The sequence below is a fragment of the Nyctibius grandis genome, chromosome 6 (genome assembly GCF_013368605.1).
Source record: "Nyctibius grandis isolate bNycGra1 chromosome 6, bNycGra1.pri, whole genome shotgun sequence".
Taxonomy (NCBI): domain Eukaryota; kingdom Metazoa; phylum Chordata; class Aves; order Nyctibiiformes; family Nyctibiidae; genus Nyctibius; species Nyctibius grandis.
Genome location: NC_090663.1, coordinates 9,465,710 through 9,488,895, shown reverse-complemented (window position 1 = coordinate 9,488,895; position 23,186 = coordinate 9,465,710). Strand labels below are relative to the sequence as shown.

Sequence of the window (23,186 nt, the reverse complement as noted above, 5' to 3'; positions counted from 1 at the left end):
ATTGGATGTTCTAGGATTCATTATTTGCTGGCTGACTTTTCCTTCATATGCATTACTGTAAAAAGGCACTGAGCAGTAACCATCAAATGATTTCGTTTTAGCTTAGCAGTTGGCCTAGCCATAAATCATACAGGGAAAATAGATAGAATCGATCTTGGTTTTGCCATCCATCATTACTCTTCTGGTCTAAATTTAGCCAAGACTCCCTTTAGTTCAATAGAAGTGACTGTATCTACATGGGTATTGCACCAAATGCTTCACAGCAAAGAGAGAAACTAACATTACATTTACTTAAGGTTAAATAATAAATACAATTCTGAGCTCTACAAGGACTTCCAAGGAATTTTATGCTGCTCTAACCAAGGTCAACAGCCTTTAAGGTGAGTCACCCTCAGGAGAGTCCCTCTTCTGCAAGTGACCACAGCAAAAGCCCCCACAGCTCACAGCAAACAACTATTTTTAGCCAGGAATAAGGTAGGCAAGATGAATGGCACCCAAGATGTAGGCTCAAACTTAAGGGATGGCATAGTGATGTGTTAGGACAGAATAACCCATCTATGGGTGCAAGCTCTTTAAATCAGAGTCAAAAACAACGCTAAGAAGTGCCTTCCCTACCCTACAGCCACAACACCTGTGTACAGGGAAAGGAAAGAGACTAAAAACATTTGCATAATTTAAAAAGTGACAGACCAAAAAAAACCCAAAACACACCCCAAAACAGGACTACATTGCTTACATTGCTTTCAGGGGCATCAAGGACGGCAGAGCTGGGAATAGGTCCTCCCCAGCAGGTAACCGACTGCATTTTGCAGCATATAATCCCAGCGCATGGGATGGGGCTCCCCACGTGCTGGTGCAGATGCTGACTGGTTCTGCAGACACACCCAAATCTACATCTGTAAGGCAGAGAAGTGATAGAAAAGGGCAATGGCACAACAACCAATTATAAGTCATGTCAAAGATGCATATATTCAGGCAAAACATGCTGTACAGCATGTTTCAGTGGTTCTGAACATGGGGGGGAGGGGTTCCCCCCACTTTAAGCACATTCCTACTGCCCTCAAAAGCCCCTGAGTGAGGACTTCACTACCACAGCAGCTGATGAGCAACAACGGTGAGTAGCAGTTAGCAATATTTATGGTTCAGAAACAGTGACCAGAAAAGTCTCAGACCCCAGGGCAGCTCCTCCACTTTCCTTCCTGGGGCATACCAGGAACTGACATGTAGGGACTGCACTTCACCAAATGCTGCATGGCAAAGAGAAGCTACCACGATACTCTCCTAAAACTAATGATAAATACAACTCTGTTCCACTCAAAGCCTTTCTTTCTGCACATGACTTGAGTTTCACAAGAATCCTGCCTTGTTGCTAACACAATGAATCAAACCTCCTCAACCTCTAACTTTCCATTGTATTTATAATCTACAGGAGTGAAAGAGCAAGTCATAAAGAGTTATATTTTCTCTGAAACCACAGTGAAGGATTCATTACTCCATGTAGAGAAAGACAGAGGGGGGGAAACAAAAGGTTCAGGGCACAGATTTGATACAGGTTGAAGTCAGCTGGTACACAGCTTGATCTCCTTGAGCCTACTACAAACAATAAATATTTCTTCTATTTCTAGCACTGCTGCTTGAAATGGCGCCACACACATACCCTTCCCAGAGCTCAGGCATCCAACAAGGACACCAGTTATAATCAGTTGGGACCAACTCACCCCATCATATCACACAGCACGTGAACAGTCACCATCCACCACACCGAGATGAGCCCCCAAAATCCACTGCAATGGACCGGGGAAGTGCTTGAGAGGCGAGGAGTGAGGGTGACACTGAAGTACAGCTCACTACCTCTGTCCTCCCCAGCTGCTCACCAAGAGCGCTTCTTTGGGTGCTTCTCATCAGGACCACTCCTGTCTGACCTGTTAGTATGAGCTCCCCAACCAATGGGTCAAACCTATTCCCTAACCTCTGGGTAAGGAGAAGATGACTCAGTAACAGGGAAACTGAAATAATAATAAAGCTGGTAAGGAGAAACAGGCTTTGGTCAACCAACCAAACCCACAGCCTCTCTGCCCTGCTGCCATCAAGGTGGCACAGTGTCTCTGGGGAGATGCTCACCCTGGCATGGAAGGTGATGGATAAAAAAGCAATTTCCACCTGCAGCACACCAAGAAAGAAGGCCTTTGCCTTGGAAGGGGTGTCTACCATGCGCTCCTGACATGCAAGGCTAGAGGTAGCGAGAGGACTGATGCTTCAGTTTGTAGCAAATGCAACTCCTGACCCACACAAATAAATTAATAAATAACTAGCAAACCTCTCTGGAAGCAAACCTTCCAAGCGTTCCCTAAGTGCTTTTAACACCACCACACTTCAAACACCAGAGGCCTTCCACCAGCAATGATTCTTCCTCTACAAAATACCAACCAGCCTATCCTCTTCTGGAAGTGCAGGGAAAGAGGTGCTCAGCCCACCACACAGGACTGGATCTTGAGGTGTTTTGCTGTGCTGCTGTGGGGCTGAACGTGACCCACTGACAGCTGCAGGCACCTCCTGGTGTTTGCACCTTCCCACACCTCCAACCCAACCCTCACCCAACCAACATGGTGGGTGGTGACTCCGGTGGTCAGGCAGAAACAGGAGATGGGAAGTACTGCTGTGTTCCCATCCCACTGTGCCTGCAAAGCCTGGATGCAGGAGATGCTGAGCCCCTCCTGAGATGGCATCTGGGGGTCCTCAGCATATCTGAGGCAACCAGGCCGTTGTGACAGCCAGGACTCCTTGAATACTGTGTCCACTTCTGGGCCCCGCACTTCAAGAAAGATGTTGAGGTGTTGGAGTGAGTCCAGAGGAGGGCGACCAAGCTGGTGAAGGGTCTGGAGGGTCTGACCTATGAGGAACGGCTGAGGGAGCTGGGCTTGTTTAGCCTGGAGAAGAGGAGGCTCAGAGGTGACCTTATGGCAGTCTACAACTACCTGAAGGGAGGTTGTAGTGAAGTGGGAGTCGGCCTCTTCTCCCAGGCAACTAGTGATAGGACAAGAGGACATAGCCTCAAGCTTCGCCAGGGGAGGTTCAGGTTGGACATTAGGAAGAATTTCTTCTCAGAAAGGGTCATTAAATATCTCTGGATGTGTTTAAGGAAAGACTCGACATGGCACTTAGTGCCATGGTCTAGTCGACATGGTGGTGTCAGGGCAATGGTTGGACTCAATGATCCCAGAGGTCTCTTCCAACCTGATTGATTCTGTGATTCTGTGACTCCTAGGGACACTACTGCAATGGGCACTCTCTCCTTGAAAATAAACAGAGGCTTCTTTCCAGCAGGAGAAGCCTGTGAAGGCAATCTACTGCCCTTCAGGTACCATTCCACCACAGCCATCCCACCGCAGGCTCCCACTATAAATTAATACCTTTCTTGCCTGCAGTCCTCTTACTTTTCTAGATTTACTGTGAATATTTAAACACTGGAGGGTCGTTATATTTATAACTAACTCAACCAAACTCAGCCCTGGTGTAAGGTTGCTCTGGTGTGTCCCACCTGTGGCTGCCAACATAAAGGGCTTCCCCCCCACCCACTCTGCTGAAGGCCTAAACAGCAAGGGGGGTGAGCACTGAAACAACTTGGGCAAGACTTCACTTCCTTCTGTCACGTAAGCAATGAAAACAAAAGTCCTCTATGAAGCCTCCGTATTGTCTCCTTTCACCCACCATGCTGCAGACCCCACCGAGACCTCTCAAGCAGTGCGAGCCTCCATCACCACACATCGCTTCCATTTTTAACTCTCAGCACACCGGTGGCAATGCCCCTTGTAAAGCCAGAGCAGTGCCATGGTGCAGAAACACACCTCACTGTTGTTAAAAACAATGTGTTTCTATGTCTGTCTTCCAGTACATCAAGGTCAATGTGCCTTGGGTGTAATTCTACTGAACTCCACTACTCCAGACCGAACCTAGCACATTTAATATGGCAGCAAAAGAAAATTCTACATCCATAAATACATGAACATCTGTCGAGTACAGACAAAGGACCTGTTGTGGATGATACATTAACAGAAAGTGAAAATTACATGTGCAAATCTCTACGTCTCTAAAATTAAAAAAGAAAAAAACCCCTTTGCCATGTGTTCAGACTACCATGCCAGGCCAGTCAAGCCAAAAAGTCCCTACAAAAGCCTAATCCAGTTATTCCCAGACCTCCTGTGATGACCATCTATCAACATCTTGCATCCTACATCCATGTGACTGGGGTTCCTTTGAGCCCCAGCCTTGATACCAGTCATGAGAGACAGGGATTTGAAAGAGATTTACAAAATCATAGAATGGTTTGGGTGTGAGTAGGTGACGGGCCACGTCTCACTCCCTCAGGGAGACACGTGGGAAATGAAGGGCAGTCTGCTAAGGGCTTGTGAGAGCAGATACTTTTGTGCCGTGTATCATCAGCCAGTGGCACACTCATTCACAGGGTACCTGTAGAACAAGGAATGACTTATAAATGTGAACAGCACCTACAGAAACCAGAGACAGGAGAGATGCAAATCCACACAAACCTGGGTGGAAACGGAGTATTTTGAGGATCGGGTGGATTTTCCCAACTACCAAGGCAACACTAAATAACACCAAACCCCCACACCCAATGCTAAGACACAGCAGAACGAACATAACCACGAGCAAGTTCACAGCTGCAAGAACTCCTCCTTCTGATGCACTCATTTTCCCTAAAACATCATAAACTCATCCTGCAAGCAGCTGTTCGCACACACACAGCAAACTCAAGGTTTACTCCATCACTGCATTTCCCATTTATGCCACAGGTCTCCTCTAAAGATCAAAAGAGCACATGGACCCGTACTGAAGGATGCCCCTAAGTACATGCTAAACTCCCGACAAGAGACAAGGGATTTAAGCCCATGATTAAGTTAAAGCAAATGCTCCACTGAATCTTACACTAAACTGTCCCAGAGTTTAGTCTCAGTGAACGTGGGGGGGTTTTGTGGGGTGGGTTTTTGTTGGTGTTTTTTTTTTTTTTTTTTGAGAATTTCACTGAAATCCTCTTTAGCTGTTTGAGTTATCCACAAAAAAATCAACTTCTCAAGAATCCTCACAGATGCTTTGATGCTTTTCAGACTACTCATGGCTCAAAAAAACCCCTGTAAAACCTGACAATGGCTTATTCCTAAATTTCTTCACAGAAAGGGTTATTAGGCATTGAAATAGGCTACCCAGGGAGGTGGTGGAGTCACCATCTCTGGATGTGTTTAAGAAAAGACTGGATGTGGCACTTAGTGCCATGGTCTAGTTGACACAGTGGTGTTAGGTCAAAGGTTGGACTCATGATCCCAGAGTTCTCTTCCAACCTGATTGATTCTGTGATTCTGTGAAAATCACTGCCAGAGAAACATGGCTTGATGTTATCCTCTGAACATTTGCAGGTTCTGAAATCACACCAGACGTATATTATCATAGCCATTAAGTGAATCTAATTGACTTTACAGGCAGCAAAAGCTTGAAAAAGTGTTTTACAAATACCCCTTCTAAACAGTTTGGATTTTTTAAAAAAAATCTCTCATTAGCACCCCTTTCGTACAGTAACTTCCCACCCCTCGCTTTCTCTCTTTTTTAAGAAATCCCACCACTAACCATGTAATTCCAGTAACAAGGACTTTACCAAGATGCTCACTGCTGTTAAGCAGACAGCAGCCAGGTATCTGCCAGGCTTTTATTGCTCTGTCTCTAACCAACCATCATCCAAAATTGCTTAGCACTTGCAAATGGCAGGTGCTCCAAACCAGGCTATTTTCAAAAGCTTCTCTTTGCAGTTCTACTATATGACATTATTTTAAATTGAAAGGCTACAGATTTAGGTCTTCCCTGGATTCCCACGAGAAGTGTTACACAGTGTTTCTGATGCCGTTATCTAGTTCGAGGGAGGATGAACAGATTTGACACCTCAAAAAAAAAGAACAAAAAGCCTTGATCTCAGCAAACGAAATGTTTTTTGTTTTTTTTTTTTCTTTTTTGCTGGACTCTGACCACAACAATGATTTTATATATTCTATTAAAATGAGAAGAATGGGTTTTATAGGAAAAAATCATAGCGGAAAAGATCAACAGGCCATGTCCAGATACATCTGGGAGCGATGTGGGTCAGATGCTCTACAGAAGGTGTAAGAAATCCTGTTCTTGGCAGCTCATTTGCCTTTAGGCAAAATGTTCTCTCCCCACCATCATCGACACGTGGGTTTGTGCACTGACACACTCTGTTTTCAGCTTAGCAGACACAATATCCTCGTGCTGCTGACTTCTATTTATTTTCTCATCTTCGTTATTCTGAGTATTCTACCAACAAAAATAAATACTTGCGCTCCCCATGCAAAATATCTGAACAACAAATGAAGAAAGAGAAGCACTTACAGAATGAAACTAAGCAAAGGGACATAAATTTAAAAGCATAATGGGACGACAGGGAAGATCAGACAGATACAAAGAGGGATGCTGGGTGTGGGACCACCACTCTTGGGAGATGCCAGAAGCGATGAATGAAGCAAGAACCAGACCAGATAAACCCACTGAAGAATTCAACGCAGGGATGGACACGAGAGCTGAGCAGAATTCAAAGGATTAAAAATGCAAATATTGCAGTTTGACACAGGACTGGAAAAGTGGGATACAGAACTGCTGTGAAAGGGGAAGGAAAAGAGGAAAAAAAAAATGGAAAAAAATTAATTCAAGGAACCACTATTGGTTCCCAATAGTAGATGTTACTATCTGATAGTTGTTGAAATGAGTGTTGTATGTGAGGTGCACTGAGGAGCCATTCATGGCTGGACAGCTGGTCCATCACCACCCGTTTCAATTAGCAGTGTTAGCACAGAGACCAAGAGCTGCAACTGTACAAAACAAATAAACTTGCTTCTCTGATGCTGGTTTCCAAGTCAGGATTCAAGTACATTGGCAAGAGAGAGTGGGAGCAGCTTGTATAACAATTACTGGTGATCAAGTATAAATCTAGGCAAGTAGCTTACTTAAAAATGCAGTTTTTGTCAGTTCAAAACAATTGACACTAGAATCATAGAATCCTTGTGGTTGGACAGGACCTTTAAGATCACTGAGTCCAACCGTTAACCCAGCACTGCCAAGTCCACCACTAAACCATGTCCCTAAGCACCACATCTACACGTCTTTTAAATACCTCCAGGGATGGTGAGTCCACCACTTCCCTGGGCAGCCTGTTCTGATCTTCATCTGGAAAAGAAAACGCAGAGGAAAGCCAGGCTGGCACTCCAGCGTGGCCATCGACGCTGGCCAAGATACCTGCACACAGCTCGGTCCTCCCCAGCAGCGCAAGGGATGTCCTGGCTGCCAGGACTGCAGAGATGTTCCCCCTTGACACCACCTCTTCAACGACTGCACTGGTATAAAATGCCTAAATAAATAATTTAAACAGGGCCTGGGATCCAGGCGACCCCAGTGCTGGCTCAGTATAGATTTAACAGTGCCATGCAAAGAAGAGCAGAGGGATGTGCCTGGGAGGTAACAAATGTTAAGTGTATCATGTCTCTACAATAATCAGCATTTTTTAAATATACACTTGGGTCTGACCTTTGCTTCTTAAGAAAGCCTGTAACACAACCAACAATTTTGTTTCAGGCTGAAAAAAGTATTACACTCACCACTAAACACAGATTTTTTGCTCCTTCATAGCAAAAAAACAGAGGGGGAGTAGGAAATCAGCTTAATTTGGATCAAAACTACCCTCCCTTTTATTTTCCTGTTCCTGAACTGAAAAATCATTTTCTCATAAAACCTCTGGTTTTCAGTTTTGCCACTTGGATAAATCCTAGAAGCAGCACATGAATTTTAAGTGACAAATATTACTTGCAAGTTATCATTTTAAGCAGTACACGTCAGCATGTCACTAATGCGTTGTATTTTTCTATTAGCATTTACACCATTGCAAATCCAATTTTAAACAGCGGTATCTCATCTAGCCACTTAAAAATACACCTGTAATACACGTTTCCCATTGCCTATTTTGAAAAGTCTCCTTTCACTCACAGAATCCCGTTTTAAAGCAGAAACCCAGCTTAGCGCTAAACCGTGGGAGTCCTGGTTCTAAATTTTAGAATTATCCTACAAGAAATAAAATTTTCAATTCCTGAAAGAAACATTTGTCAAACAATTATAGAAGACAATAGATGATACTGTATATGCTTTCATAAATAGTTAATTGATTGCTGGGGTCCAACAGGTCAATAGATGACTTAAAAGAACGGCTCGAAGCCATCTGTAACAGATACCACGACTGGTACCTGGCTCTAACCAGACCACTATGGACTAATTTCTCATGCACACTTAATAAAAGGCATGAGGCTTCTTGGTGATTCCACTTGGCCCTTAGCAAAAAAAAAAAACAAAAAACAAAAAACAAAAAACAAACCCCACCAAACAAAAAAAAACACAGTTATGATTTGGTTACGAATAATAGATTTGTGAATAGAAACTAGGTAAGAGATGCTGCTGTTTCTGGATTCCCTTTAAGATTGCTTTCATCAGCCACCTGTCAGGAAAAAAACCCTGATTCCTCAGCTTCCTATAGGTGGAAAAAAAAAATAAAAGGAAAATAAAAATCTGAAAATACACTTTGTAGCTCCCTGTTTCGCTGATGCAGAAAGCAACAAGGCAGGCCCATACATCCCTCGGCTCCTCGCAGAACCAGGTATCGGCAAAACACTCTGCAAAATCTCTTTTTGCTTTAGTCCGGAAGGGCATAGCATCAAACATGCGATTACTTGTAACAGATCCCCTGCACTGCATTGCCAAAATAAACGTGTGTGCTCTGCAATACGCCGGTAAACAGCACCGTGAGCTCCCGGAGCCCGTGAGGGGCTCGCGGCCGCCCTGAGCCCCACCAGCCATCCCCATCCCGGGTAATTAAATACAACCTGCCCGAATAAAGATGTAAGCCTGCAGAAGGAATATGCGATTCTCAGAAATCCACTCTGAAATTTGAGGACGTTTTGAATGGACGATCTCCTTGAAAATCAGGCCATGCATTTAGGCTTTTACGTTAAAAAATGCTTTTTCAATATATTTAGAGGACTTAAGATAGAGAGCAATACCGACCAATAACTTCTGAAGCATTGGGGCTCCTGGTCATGCACACTGGGAGGAACCAACCTGACCGCAGACACTCCTGAATAATCTTAAGAGGCTAAATATAATACTAAATATAATGTAATAATGTGCTTGGGAAGAAGATCATTTCAGTTCATGTTCCTACATCTAAAATTCAGTGTCAGGAAGGGCTCAAAGCTTTGTACTTTTAAAATCTTTGCCACTAGTTAGATACCTGACACAGAGCCTAAGTTTAGGCTATTTTGAAAATCTTAACCTGAAACAGACTTTTGGGTAATTGTTTTAAATCTTGGCCCTTGCTAAGAAAATGGGAGAAGGAAGAAGAGCCACTGAAAATCCTTTACAAGAGTAATTAATTTGCATTTAAACTTGCGGAGGAAAATCTGCAGTCCTTTTTAGGTTTATTCACCAAGAGTCATGAGAAATTGTACACAACCATGCCAGAAAACATCCAACACCAGAGAAAACATTAAAAAAATTACTCAAAGCCAGAAAAAAAAAACAGAACGCCTGCTGTTCCTGCCTTCTTCGTGTTCATAAGCCCCAGCATGGCTTGTGTTTGACAGTCTTGAGAAGTTAACTGTGCCTAAAAAAACTACTAATCTTCAATTTACACAACTTATTACTTCTTGTATGGAAGATTAATGAACAGCACTTGGCATGTACTGGGGTTTTTAAATATCTGCAGGCAGAGCTTATGGTCAGAAGCATCATATCCACCCAGTCACGGCTACAACTTAAATACTGCTGCATTAACAGACAGTCATGGCAATTAGGCACTACCTTTACAGAGAATTTCTGAACACATGGAGGAAAATAAATAGGTTACATTGCCCTGCAAAATTTACTATAAAATTTATTTTCATCTAATTTTGACATGGGACCGTGCCAAAGCTCACGGATCTGAAGTGAGAGCTATTTTTGTCTTATGGATACGCACGCTGAGGAATGGGTTTGTGCATATGTTCCTGCTCCAGGAATAAATAAATAGGAGGGGTGGAAGGCTGCAGTGGCTTGCCCACCAACATGTTTATCCCATTTGCGTGCACGGCACAGCCCTGGATGCGCAGGCTGCTCTGCTCACCAGACAATTCCAGTTTTCCCACATGCCAGCCCTTAGCTGACAGCACCACTCTTCCACTCTGCACTACCCAAACTCCCCAAAAGTTGAAAAAAACCCCTCTAAATAATACAGATTTTTGTGGGGCACAAAGACCTTGCAGGCGCTCGAGCGGGTTGAGCAGAGCTGACCCGCACGGCTCGCTGCAGCGTGGGTCTGGTGCGGTGCTACCTCCACTCCAGACCCACCCAGTGTTTATGGGCAGGGGTGCAGGGCTGGGCCAGGGCCCCACAGAGCTGCCTTCAGCTTGCCCCTGCCGCTGGGACCAGGGAGAGCCCTCAAGGCGGTCAGCTCTGGGAACATGGGCTGGGGGGTAGGAGCTCCGGTGCGGGGCTGGTGCTGGCCCCAGCAGTGCAGTGCCTCGGTCCCTGTGCCCACGCTAAGCGCCTGCAGGATGGGGCTGCCCCCAGGTGCAAAAGCCAAGGCTCCTCCACAGCAAAAAAAACGCAGCCACATGTGATGGAGTGTCAGAAGAGGTGGGTTTTGGGAGAGGCAAGCTAACTTTAAAGATGTTTTCCACGATTCAAATAATAAATAAAAAAAATATTCCAAGTCCATTACTAATGCTGGACAAAGCATATCCCTAACACTTGGAAAAACGAGTTGTTTTTCTTATTGCTTCCCAACAAACTCTGCACTGGAGATGAGAAACACCAAACTAGCCAGTTCCAGTGCCACTAAGTTGCAGAAACCCAAAGGCAACAACAGGAACTGCTAAGCTGCAGCAGCATCCCTGACCGTCCCCCTTGCAGGAGGCCAGTCCCCTAAATACTTTCAGACATAACACTTCCCACTATAAAATATATTAAAGGTCTCTAATCCTAATCTTGTACGATCTCTTTGATGTGCACATCGCATCCCTTGAAGCACCCTCATTAAATCACAGAGAGATGCCAGCCTGTGAGGTGCTCACAGGACAGACCCTGTGCCGTCCAAGACGAGGCCTGACCTCAGTTCCCAGCAGCGGTGGGGAGCAGAGCTGGGAAACCCCAAGGCAGAGATAAGGACACAGCCTCTGCCCCGGGTTTTCCAGTTCCGAGCCCCACACCGGACTCCTCAAGGCCCTGTGGGGTACGTGAGGAGAGGCACGTGTGAAAATCCCGATACATAACAGCCAGCTCAGGGCTTTGGCAGATACGTGAGGTCAGGGCACTGCACAGGCAGCAAGAAATGCTGAAGATAGGGATGCTTCAGATTCCAGCTGCCTCTGGGTACAGCGAGCAGGCAGGGCTCTCCCAAAACACATTCCTCCACTGGGAAGCAGCCCTGAGCCCTCTTCCCGCATCAGGTAACTAAGCCCTTTCTTTGCAAAGCAAGAGCTGCTCTATTCTTTCCAAACAATGTTATCAGAGCTCCTGCTTATCTGACAGTTTGAGCATTACCCAGAATGTGGAAGAACTGGGCTCAAGGCAGCCCCTCCGCCCAGGGGCTCTGTGGTGGGGAAACCCACCCCCCAGCTTGCAAAGGGTCTGGGCATGGCAGAGCAACCGCAGCTCCCAGACTGAGGATCTCCTCCCAAGGTGGCCACTGTATTTTCCCTGCACCCCAAACCTCACTGCTGCTCACCCCACAGCTCCCCCAGGGCTCGGCACCAGCTGGGCAGGGTTAGCAGGAGCCACATCCAGCTGCTCACCTTGTTGCAGACACCTGGGTTCAACTCCTCTGGCATCAGCAATGTCCCCCTGGCATCAAACCCACTGCGAATGGGCCTGATCCAAGAGCACAACTGAAATACTTGCTTGTTACCCAGACAAACATGCCACCAAAGGTGAGGAACACCTCAAAAGGAAGGAGCAGCAAACAGGATCTCACCTCACAACCCAACTCCAGCCCCACCTCAACTGCTGTCTTTCTGGCAGAAGGATGCGAACCCAAAACCTCTTCCAAGAAGGGCAGGACATCCCTCCTTTGGGCTCAGCTGAGGAGTGTGCCACCCAAGAGCAGCAGGAACTGAACCCTCATGAGCCATCTCCCTGTAGACCTTCTTCCTTAGGGCACAGTCCCTGTCCCGCAGAGAGGCTGGGATATCAGTGCCGGCTCTTCATCCGCACCCTCAAGTACCAGGGGACAAAGGGCAGCAGGACAGGAAGGCTCTGCTCACCCCTGAACGGAGGCAGGAGAGCAGAGACACACGTCTCCTCCCAGCACAAGGCACCCAGAGGCACTCACCCACCCAAAGTGCAAGAGCTGCAGATGTGCAGCCACTGCTGAAAATCACAGCATGGCGTGTTTAATGTGACCTGACACCTCCTGCAACAACCACTTCGGCTTCGTCTGCGGCATTATGCAGGGCAGATGCCCTCAAGACTCCACCAGCTCCTGCAGCCACAGCTCTCCGGGTTGCCCATCCGTGCTGTCTGTTCGTCCTGCCCTCCAGCACTGGGCACTGCAATGCAGCCACCCACCTCATCGCCCAAAACCACTGGCAAAGGTCAGCTCCCACCACCACCAGGTCTTTGCACCACCACAACACCTAGGCATGCCCCTCAGCAGACCCTGCCAGGACAGCCAGCTGCAGGAGACAATGCCCACCACAGAAAAACGTGCTAGCTCATCAGCCAAAGCCCTGGCTTCATTCTTTTTGGAGAGCAGCGGTTTTGTGTCAGAGGCAAGGAGTCCTGGTTTCCATCAGCTCTCCAGCAGAGACCTCAACCTTGCAAGAACCTCTCTAACACATCAACTACCGCAAAAAATACTCAACGCAACCAACCGGGACAGAAGCTTGAAGAGACACTGTAAAATTGATTAGTCGTCAAAATCATCAGACCATAAAAGAAGCTCCAGCTGTGCTCCTCTTCTTTGCCTAGAGAAATGCAAGACGCAGGGCTCTATTTAAAATTATTTCCTTCTTTTTCTTTTTTTTTTTCCTTTACTAGAGCCTAAGTTACTCCTGTTGACAATTAAGCCCACCATCCAACTCCTTTCTTTTCCACCACCCCAGTGCCTTTTTTCATAGCCTATTAAGAAGAAAAAAAGGAAAATCCCATTAAGTGCTAGTTTAAAATGAAAAACGCAAGTTTACAAAGAGCTCAAGGAAGGTGCTTGAACCATTCAACCTTCTGTTTTTAAGAGCCCAGCACAGGACTCAACACAAACAATTCCCTTCAAGCCACATCGCTGCGTACGATCTCAAAGTTAAGCGCTGGCCCAAATGTCCTGCCAGGTCCTTGGCGTAAGTGTAGGAGGGCAAGAGAAAACAAAGATCTAAATTTTGGCTAGTGTACTTCTGCAAAATCACTGTTAGCACGTACTTTTCAGTTCATACAAAACCCAGCAGAGGAAGTTTAAAACAGTAACTAACTTGGAGGCGAGCGGTTCAGAAAAACTGCAGAAGAAAAACCATAATATGATGTAACTCATGGGATGGTTCAACGCCAGTCATTAAGCTGGGTGCTTACAGCCTCCCATTGCAGACCGGCTCCTTTTGGTTCGGTTTTAAAACTGACCCACAGTTTTTGTGGATGCTATGGCAAAGCCACCAAGAATGACGTGTTTTAATAGTCAAATTATCCCCTCACTGTAGACACCTGCCTTACTAGGGGCTATTTGCTGTAGATGCTCTGTACAACAGTACGCCAGCCTCGGGTACCACAAGGAGCCCACGGCAAACAGAAGCTTTTCACGCCTGGGCACCACGGATGCCAAAAGCAAAACCTCAGCAAAGCCACAACCCGCATCATGACGCAAGACCTTAAGACCACATCCCAGTTCTACCTTTGCGTTCGTCACCCTAAGAGACAAGAATTCATAAACCCGCCACAGAAATTCTCCTCCCTTTCCCTGTTTTTCATGCTGGGAAAAAAAATATTCAAGCAGGTAAACAAGGATTCTGCAAAGAAGGAGCAAGAAATTGCCTGGTCATACTCCCAGCTAAAGCCAGGCTGACCTGCACTTACATCAGGTCGGGTTTTTTTAACTTGTCTAGTTGAGCCCTGACCATCACCAGCCTCTCTGGGCCCCTGCTCCTGTCCCCGATTACCCTCGCTGTGACCATTTCTTTCCTAACATCTGAGAAAGCTGTCCCTAACATCTAAGCTGGAGCAACACGCAGGAGAACGAGCCCTTCTCATTCCCACTGCAGTCATTGCTGCCTGTGTGCTAATTTGTAAACGAGCTGAAGACAAACTTGGGGCTGGAAGTCATTTCACTGTCATTTTTCTGTCATTTTGGGTGGGATGGCCAGCGCTGACGTGACACATCACTGCCTTTCTCTGTACGTTCAGACCGACGGCCTCCCAAGTGCACAAATCTCTGGGCTTTTCCAAGATGACTGTATTTACGTTCCTATCCTATAGGGAAGAAATCCAGCAACTGTATTTTTGGTGGAAATGGGAGCAAAACACTGGGTTCGTGCCTCATGCACAGCTACACCAAATAACACATGTGGCTTTGTGGCATGTGGACAGGCACTGGGCAGACTGGCATTACTGGTGGTGCCAGTCCCGACCCGTGGACATCCTTCTCCTCCTGATTCCCTAAAGCCTCTTTGGTCTTCACCTAATTACGACTCCAGCCAACTTGCTTAACACCACTATCATCAAGAACCTTTACAAGCACCAACAATCCCATAAATCTGCTTTTTATGGCATGGCAGAAGCCTAAATACATGACTAAATTCTGTCAAAAATTAAAGCCCATGCACTTGCTCTAAAATTGCAATCAGCCCTTGTAGGTACCAAACAAAAACAACCCTAATGTTTCAGAGACATGTGGGCAACACAGCTGAACCAGATCACGTTACTGACCCTAAACAAATCAAGTGCATTCCTTATTCTTCCTTTGAGTCCCTTTCCTTTATTTTCTCTATATGCTAGTGTTATAAATACAGGCACTTTGATCCGTGCCCTGAAACGTGACCATACAAGTCCCAGTCATTAACGAGCGATGCAGCTCAAACACCTATTAACTCCATATTACCTGTTCTTACTCTACTGGAGTCCCCTGCTACTTTCTCCAGCATAACATGCTGTTGAGCCTCACTACAGAGGTTCGGAAATGTTTTGCTATGAGCCCTTTTATTTTTGTGACACCCCCTTTAAGGAAGATTGATCTTTTAAAATACAAGTCACACGTCACTTCATTTTTATAAAAACAAGCACTGTAAATGAAACACAACCTGTGTGTAAGATGGGGCAAGAACTGTACAAGACACACACTGTGATGGGAAACAAAATCTGAAGCAAGCACATTTAAGGTATTTGCGGATGTTTATTACAGGGGGAGCATCATTTTTAGAAAAATGTAATATTTGCACATAAGACGTGAAGGAAAGGGAAGTTTGTGGCTATGGTACTTCCTGTGAGTCCTGTGAAAGTGCCCATGAAGAGGTTTGTCACACCTGGGGAACAGCAATGATACAGCGAAAACATGGTCACATGGAAAAACAACAGAGCAGGGACCCCGAGAAGATGGAAATAGCTAAGGTGGGTTACTGGCATCGCCTTTGCTCTCCCAGCTCACCACTAGTACTATGTGACCACCAAAAGCAAACCTCAAACCCCAAGGGATGTCCCCTTGCTCTGGTCCTCAACATGGATGCACACCTACAAGAACGGAAATAGCACCTCCCCTGCCTGACATGTTCTGAAGGGACTTTTTTTTTTTTTAAACTAATCTCCTAAGGAGTCTTTTATAGCTTAACAAGCAAATATTACCTCTAGATACTATACTTTTAATTACATGTATATATGTAACAAATGGATGAATGCATATTAAGTCAAACCCAGGCAGCATCCCTTTACATACCTGATCTCTGCCTCTTCCAAAACACTGGAATTAAGGAAGGTTCTTCTTAAATAATATGGGAAAACGGGTGCAATAACTAAAACAGGTTCCTCTATGCATTTGGGCTAAAACAGATTTCATCTCCCCCTCCTCCCGCTCTCAGAGCTAATACCAAGCGCAAGAAGCAAAGAAATACCGAGCTCAAGCAATAAGCGCTGAGGTGGACCTGGCCAGAGATAAATAACCGCATCACCCACCCTCAGTGTCCCCGAGCACCCACACCCCGGTCCCCAGCCCAGCTGCAGGACCCAGGATTGCTGTGCTTGGGGGATGGATGGAGGCTGCCTTGGATGACTAGACACCTTGCGGGAAAAAAAAAAAAGAAAAAAAACCCCAAAACCCAACCCAAACCAGTGATGGCTTTGTGCCTGGTACGGCTAAAGAGCTGCATTCTGGTGAGTTTTGAGCTTGCTCAGTGCTGCTGACAGGAGGAAAAGGCGCCAGCAGCAGGGAGCAGCCATGTTCCCCGAGCAGGGCTGCGGGAAGGCTCCCTCTGGGGAATTCATACTCACCTGGAGGTTTCATGTAATATTGCTCAATATCGGACATGTCCGTATGCAGCGCACAATCGAGATAGTGCAGGATAACTTTTCTACTGAAGTAGTACCTCATGCCCATCAGAAAGATGGGCAAACAGCAGGTCAGCAGGAAGGACTTGGTCACAACAAAGCATATTACTATGGAGATAAGGAAGAGAAATAAACGATACCTGTCAGAAAAGAGAATTTAGTGTTGATTTCGGAATGCAAACTCATTATAAAAAAAAAACAAGCACAGACAGAATATACATTTGCAGTACACACACAATTCACACTCTTGAAATTATTGTGTTAAACCACGGTGTATCACACTGAGATAACCCTGGAGAAGTTTACGGGGTGCCTGGAGAGAGGCGGTGGGGACGCCGGGGACCAGGCACACCCCAGGCCCTGCTCTGCTTTCCCCAGCCAGGCTGGGAAAGCCACGCTGCAGGCACGCCGCTCCGCAGCCATGTGCCTGTCACTGCGGCATTACTATTTCCATCCCGGGAAGCACCGACTCCCGGGGCAGACACCCTGCCCGCCTGGATGCCGGGGTGCTGCTGAAGGCCTGGGGGGCTTCTGTGGACACCCCCAAGATGGCGGCTCCCCCCAGCACGGCCCCAGCCTCCCAGAGCCGCCGTCTGGGACCCCCCTGTGCCCCAACTGCCTGCTGGGGGGTCCCCCTCCAGCACAGGGCCCTGCCCCCCCCCCTCGGCTGGGGGCATGGGGGTGCAACCCACCTGCACCCACCAAGGGCCTGAGAAACCAGCCCAACGCTTGCTCAGGGTGGGGGGCACACATTATTAATAATGTGACCTCCGCTTCTGTGCAATTATTTACATGGCGGGGGGGGGGGGGGGGCACACGAGTATTTGCACTGGGGGGAGGGCACCTTGCAGGTGCTATTTTGGGTAAGCCTGGGAGGTGAAGCCCCCCCCCCCCCGGCGCTGCTGCAGGGGTTACCCCCCACACACACACGATGTGGGGGGGGGGATAAAGGGGGGGCGGCTCCGCTGGCGGGCCCGGCCGTCTCCGAGCAACGCCGGCACGCGGCAGCGCTCCCCCCCTCCGCGCTGGGCTGCGCGGTGGCGGTGCGATACGCGGTGTAAGGCGCGCACCGCTCCCCTTCACCGCACACCCCCTCCCCCCCTCCACGCACCACCCCCCCCCGTCCCCAGGCCTGGAATAACTACAAGGACAACTCTACCCTCACCCCCGCGCAACCCACGCGGGTACCCGCCCCCCTCTCCCCACCGCTCCCCATCCCTTACAACCCGCGCAGGGTCGCGCATCCCCCAGCCGCCCAAGGCTCCCCCCCATGCCGCCGCACACCCCGCATTCCCCGCCTGCGCCCTCCGCAGCGCTGCGGCTCCGCGGCCGCTCCGCTCCGCACCGCCCCGCACCATGCTGCGGCGGGTCCCCGGGCTCCTCCCGCCTCTCCGACCATTTTGTGAAGACCCAGGAGGTGGTGGTGGTTGGGGAGGGGGGAACCAAACCCCACCACCCCCTTCCCCGAAAGGGAACAGATACTCACCCGCCAGCATCCCGTAGAGCAGCTGAGTGAGGGGCTGCTGCTTCAGCCCCCTGAACGCCGTGTTGGGGATCCGCTCCATGATACCCTCGTAAAAGATGCGGCGCACCACCTCCTGCTCGGAGGGGTGGAATTCGCGGATATAGACATTGTCGCGGCGGGGGTCGTCTTTTGGGGTGCTAAGGGGTGTGGGGGGGGAGGCAGGGGAGCCCGCCAAAGAGGGCCACATCTGGGAGGAAGAAACAATGATCGTGTCTTTTTTGGATCCCGGGATTGATTCATGATCTTCCGCCACAATCTTGGTCTCACAAACCATCTTGGGAGACAGACAATGCATGCAAACCGGCCGCGGGGAGGGGGCGGAGGAGAAAAATGAGGGGGGGAAGGGTAAAAAAAAAAAGCTAAAAAAATAAAATTAAAAAAAAAAAAAAAGGAAAAGGGGAGGGGGAAGGAGCGGGGCGCGGAGCAGGGACGGAGACCCGCCAGGCAGCGGCGGCTGCGCGGAGCGCGGAGCTGCGCGGCCGGGCGGGACGGGAGAAAGGAGCTCCGCTGCATTTTGGAGAGGCATTTATAGGGCGGGCGGGGGGTGGGAGGGGGGGGGCGCGGGTCCCCGGGGTCCTAGCGCCCGCCGCATTGGCTGTGAGGGGTCGCCATGTGATCGGGGGGGCGGGACGCCCCCCCCCGCACCCCTAATCCCCGCACCGCCCCTTGCAAATTACTACGGCGCGTCCCTGCGCGGGGGGCGGCGGCGCCGCGGCTTCCTCCGGGGGGCTCGCACGGCTCTACCCGCATACACGGGTGCGGGAGGGGGGGGTGTGTATATATATGTATTTATTATTTACAGCGCAAGCATCGCACGCCCGGCAGCTTTCTGGAACAGTCGTTGCGGGTGCGCGGCTCTGCGCGGAGCGGAGCCGCGGATGGGAGGGGGGGGCCCGGCGTCGCTCGCACCGCACCGCCCCGCGTCCCGGCGGGCTGCGGCGTGGGCTGCGCCGTGGTGAGTCATTCACCGCGGCGGCGCGTCCCTGCGCAGCCCCAGCGCGGAGCTCCGCGGGCGCGGAGGGGCGGCCCCATCCCCCCTGCCGCCCTGCGCGGGAACGCGCTGCAGCGGGGAGGGTGCATCCGCGCTGCCCCCAGCGCCTCCCGAGCCGCAAATAAATCTCTCCCCTCCTCCGCATCTCCCCCCACCCCCAGTCGGTAACTTTTCTTCCCCACGTCCACGCCGCTACACGATGCGCGGCCGCGTCGCCCCCGCGCCCTTCCGCGGGGCGGAGAGAGGAGGCGGGGGATGCGCAGGGAGGAGGACGGGTGCCTCCTCTTCTCAGGACCCGAAAAGCTTCGGCCTCTCCCGGTTGGAACCGGCCGGCATCTGCCCGAGGCATGCGCCGTGCGCGGCCGGTGCAGGGACGGGGCGGAGGCGGGGGGATGCCGGGCGGGGAGCCGGCGTGCCCCGGACGCCCCCTTCCCGCTGCCGGCCCCTCCTCCTGCGAGGTGCATCCCCCGAGAGCTTCATCTGTGCCTCATCCTGCCAGGTGACACCCGTGCGGCCACCCCTGCGGGGTGCGGCTGTGCCTCCCCTGCCAGCTTCACCTGGGCATCCCCCGGGGACGTGCACCCCCCTGTAAGCTTCAGCTGTGCCTCCTCCTGCAAGGTGCCCCCACTCACCCCCCTGCCAGGAGGCACCCTTGCATCCACCCCCTTGTGAGTTACATCCCTGCATTCCCCCTGCGAGGTGCACCCATGCACCCCCCTACAAGCTTCATCCCTGCGTCCCCCCGGGAGGTGCACCCACCCGTCAGTGAGGGCAGCTGTGCCACTGGCACCCCGCAGGCTCTGCTGCCCCGGCGTACGTTTTGATCCGCGGGAAGGTGCACAGTGACTGGATCTTTGCTTCAAACTAAAGCTTGATTTCACTGTGATGATTTCTTTGTGGTTTCATTGCTTCACTTTTCTATTAAAAATTGTTCAGGAGTAAAAGAGATGAGAGAGGGGGAAGGATTAGGTAAGGGCTTGGAAATCTGCCCACCCAGGGGAGTGGTGCCAGCACCCCACAGCCTCGCGCTGCATTGGGTGTCCCTGGTGAGAAGCTGCTTGTGGGGTGGCTGTGGGACCTCCCCGTGGTCAGACACCGCAGCCCTGCTCGGAGGGGCGGGCATGGCATGGCCTCGCTAGCAGCAGGCTCAAGCGCCCGCAGAGCTCCCGTTTCTAACGAGCATCTTCTGCAACGGCAGCCAGAGCAACCCCCAGCTCCCACAGCCTGCGACTGTCTGAACCGGAGATCAAAATGTACGTTTATAAAAGACGGCGCGGCGCAGGTACGACGGTGGCCTTGCTGCTCGGTGTATGGGTCGGCCAAAAGGGCAACATCTCTGTCTCGAGAGTGCAGCCTCCCGTGGGAAGGAGCTCTGCCTGATGGGGGGAGGTGAGGCAGACGGCATCATTGCGTTCCCCTGCCCCGTCACGTCTCGCCTCGGCAAGGATCAGTTGGGCTCCTGCACTCGGGAGGTACCTGGCAGCCCCAAATTCACCAACGAAAAGGCAAAGAGGCTGTGGATGGGGAAAAAAAAAGCCAATAAAAAAATCAGGGCAGTGTTTGCCTTTGAATTCTGAAAGCTTTGGGGCAAAGATAGGAGGCTGCTGTTTCAAAAATATAATTAAAATAATGCTTCGTTTCCATATGCCTGAGTTAAGCAGGCATTTATTTTTGTTTGATCCTTTCTAGTCAGATGCGTTGCTTATTTATGAAATAACTACAGTAATAAAAACAATCCATTCCTTAAAAACCACTGCAGTTCTATAACAGCCAGGGGAGTTCCCAGTTCCAGTCCCGGGCATGGGACCTGAGTGTTTGCAGATGCGTTATCTTTAGAAAGGCACTAAATACTTGTTTACTATTTATGATGCTACATTTGAGAATCTTATGAACAGCAATTAACATCCCCTGTTCCCCTGAGGTGAGGGGGTACCGTCATCCTCGGCCACAGCGAGGGAAGTGAGGCACAGAGGCACGCAGTGATTTATGCACCATCATGCAGTAACTCGAAGAAGACCCAGGCACCGGACCAGATTTCCTGAGTCCTTCCTCGCTGTCTGAATGCCAAACTTTGCCTTTCTTATCGCAAAGCCGAGATTTCAGCTTTCTCTGTAAATGGGGGTTGGAAAGGGATGTTCTGGGGATGCTGCTGCACAGTGGGGAGGAGGGATGGTGAAGGAGCAGGCAGCCGTGACTGACTGAAGCAAATGTCAGTGAAAATCAAGGGCCTCGCTGAAATCAATTGCAAAAGCCAGTCAGGTTTGCAGGCAGCAGATTTGGGCCCCTGGAATAAAAAGGATATTGTTAACAGCAGCTTGCTGGCACGGCAACTGCTCTGCCAGGAGCTTTCAGTCTTTAAGAACGCAGTTGTCATCCCAAGTCACTGAGGATTTTGCTCTTGGGTTTTACTCCCGCGCCTCCAGCACCTGAGGGTAAATCTCCCACATGCCATGACCGACGGCTGAACCTCACGGATAGAACTAATTTAATTAGGATGGACAGTTTAAAGTTTGAATTTCGTGCCAGTGCTCTCAGCAGCTCTCACTGCTCAGTGTAAAGAAGGAGCTTGTATAGTCTGATGCATTCGTATGGCTGGGAAAAAAAACTGGGATAACCACGGCAGATTGTGCGGCTCTGGGGGGCTGAGGACGTTTGAGTATTTCAGTAAAAAACAGGTTTTGCCTTCAGCAGGTCTGCTTTAGGCTGACTTTGCTTTGGATTAGCACATCAAACCAGTAAGCCTTGGAAATGTCGTTATTCATCCTTCCCACAACTGCAGCTCTCATCTTAGATCCGGGGGAGTCACTCCCCTTTATGGGTTGTAGGAAGCTCCCAGCAGACGTACAACAGAATTATCACTTCCCCAGCTGGGAAGCTCACACCCTGCTCTCAGTCTGAAATTTTCGGTTTTCAGTCTAACTCTGGGCTTTGAATGACTTGAAACATCTTCTTCCAACTAGGTTTTGCTGTAACCCTTGAAGCAATGAGATCTGTGTGATTGCAAATGGAGTAAACAATCTGGGACGAGCAGTTACTCTTGCAGAGCATCTATACTTAAGGAGCAGGGAACACCAAGGCAGGTCCCCTGCAAACCCCCTTGACCCACTGCTCAGTATCTGCTGGGGAGGAGCGAGGTGCTGCTCACACTGGCCCTGCACTGGAGCATCACATTATTGGTTCTATCTTTCTTCTGCAAAAGCTACAAGCAGCCGCAATCCTTTGCTCGTCGGGGGCTGTATCAATCAACCTCAGCAATTAACTGGTTGACAGCAAAAACTGCCCCAGGTTATATTAATGCAGCGGCTCCGGAACGGCTCTTCCCAGCAGGATGAGGCTGTCTGGCAGGGATGGCTCCCACCCTGTCCTTTGCAACGTCTCCATCAGCGGGCGAGGAAGGAAGGTATCCAGGTTTAAAGATCTTCTTCTCAACTACCTCCAGGTTCTCCTCCAACCTGGACCCTGGTCATTTCAACTGGTTTTTCCACGCTTGACCCTGAGCCCCCCAGCACCGCCGGCTGTTCTGCCGCAGCAGCCTCCCACCCTCCCGCTTTGCTGGGCTGGAAAAAAAGTGAAAGCCTCTCTGTTGGGTGCAGATGTGCATATGAATGTGAGGCATTTGCCTAATAAATATCTTCCTAAAGGGGGATTAATTAGCATCCCAAGATTTGCTCTCACTGCACTCCCTCTGCAGCAGCTCTGCAGCAGCTTCTCTTCGGGGCACTTATGTCCCGCTGCGAGCACGTTGCTGGCCCCTTTCCCGACACACAGACCCCCGAGGCCAAGGATTCACAAATATTTTGCTCAGGAGCTGTCACCGGCAGCAGCACCCGCGCCGTGTGCGGGTGGCAGTAACCACGCACACATCCCAGTTTCCCCAGTGCTGCCATATGCCGGGACCCATCGCAGCGGTGACATGGGCTCCCTCCTCCCGCAGCTGTCTGGGTGCCAGGAATAATAAGTCACTATAAAACCCAACGTGCCAAATTATTTCCAACTTGTAAAACTTGATGCATTGGTAACCAGGGGCCAGAGGTGGCATCCGCCAACAGACATAGACCTCTG

General features: G+C 49.7%; 1 protein-coding gene across 1 annotated transcript in view; it reads right to left on the bottom strand.

Annotated features, from left to right (window-relative positions):
* Positions 1 to 18,428, bottom strand: part of NAT8L (N-acetyltransferase 8 like) — a 29,624-nt gene extending 11,196 nt beyond the window's left edge. Inside the window, exons 1-2 of the mRNA XM_068403995.1 lie at positions 18,095 to 18,428; positions 16,552 to 16,716 (exon numbers count right to left, since the gene is read on the bottom strand). Coding sequence (XP_068260096.1) covers positions 16,552 to 16,716; positions 18,095 to 18,428 — 499 coding nt within the window. The remainder of the gene's footprint in view (positions 1 to 16,551; positions 16,717 to 18,094) is intronic.
* Positions 18,429 to 23,186: the final 4,758 nt, after the last annotated feature.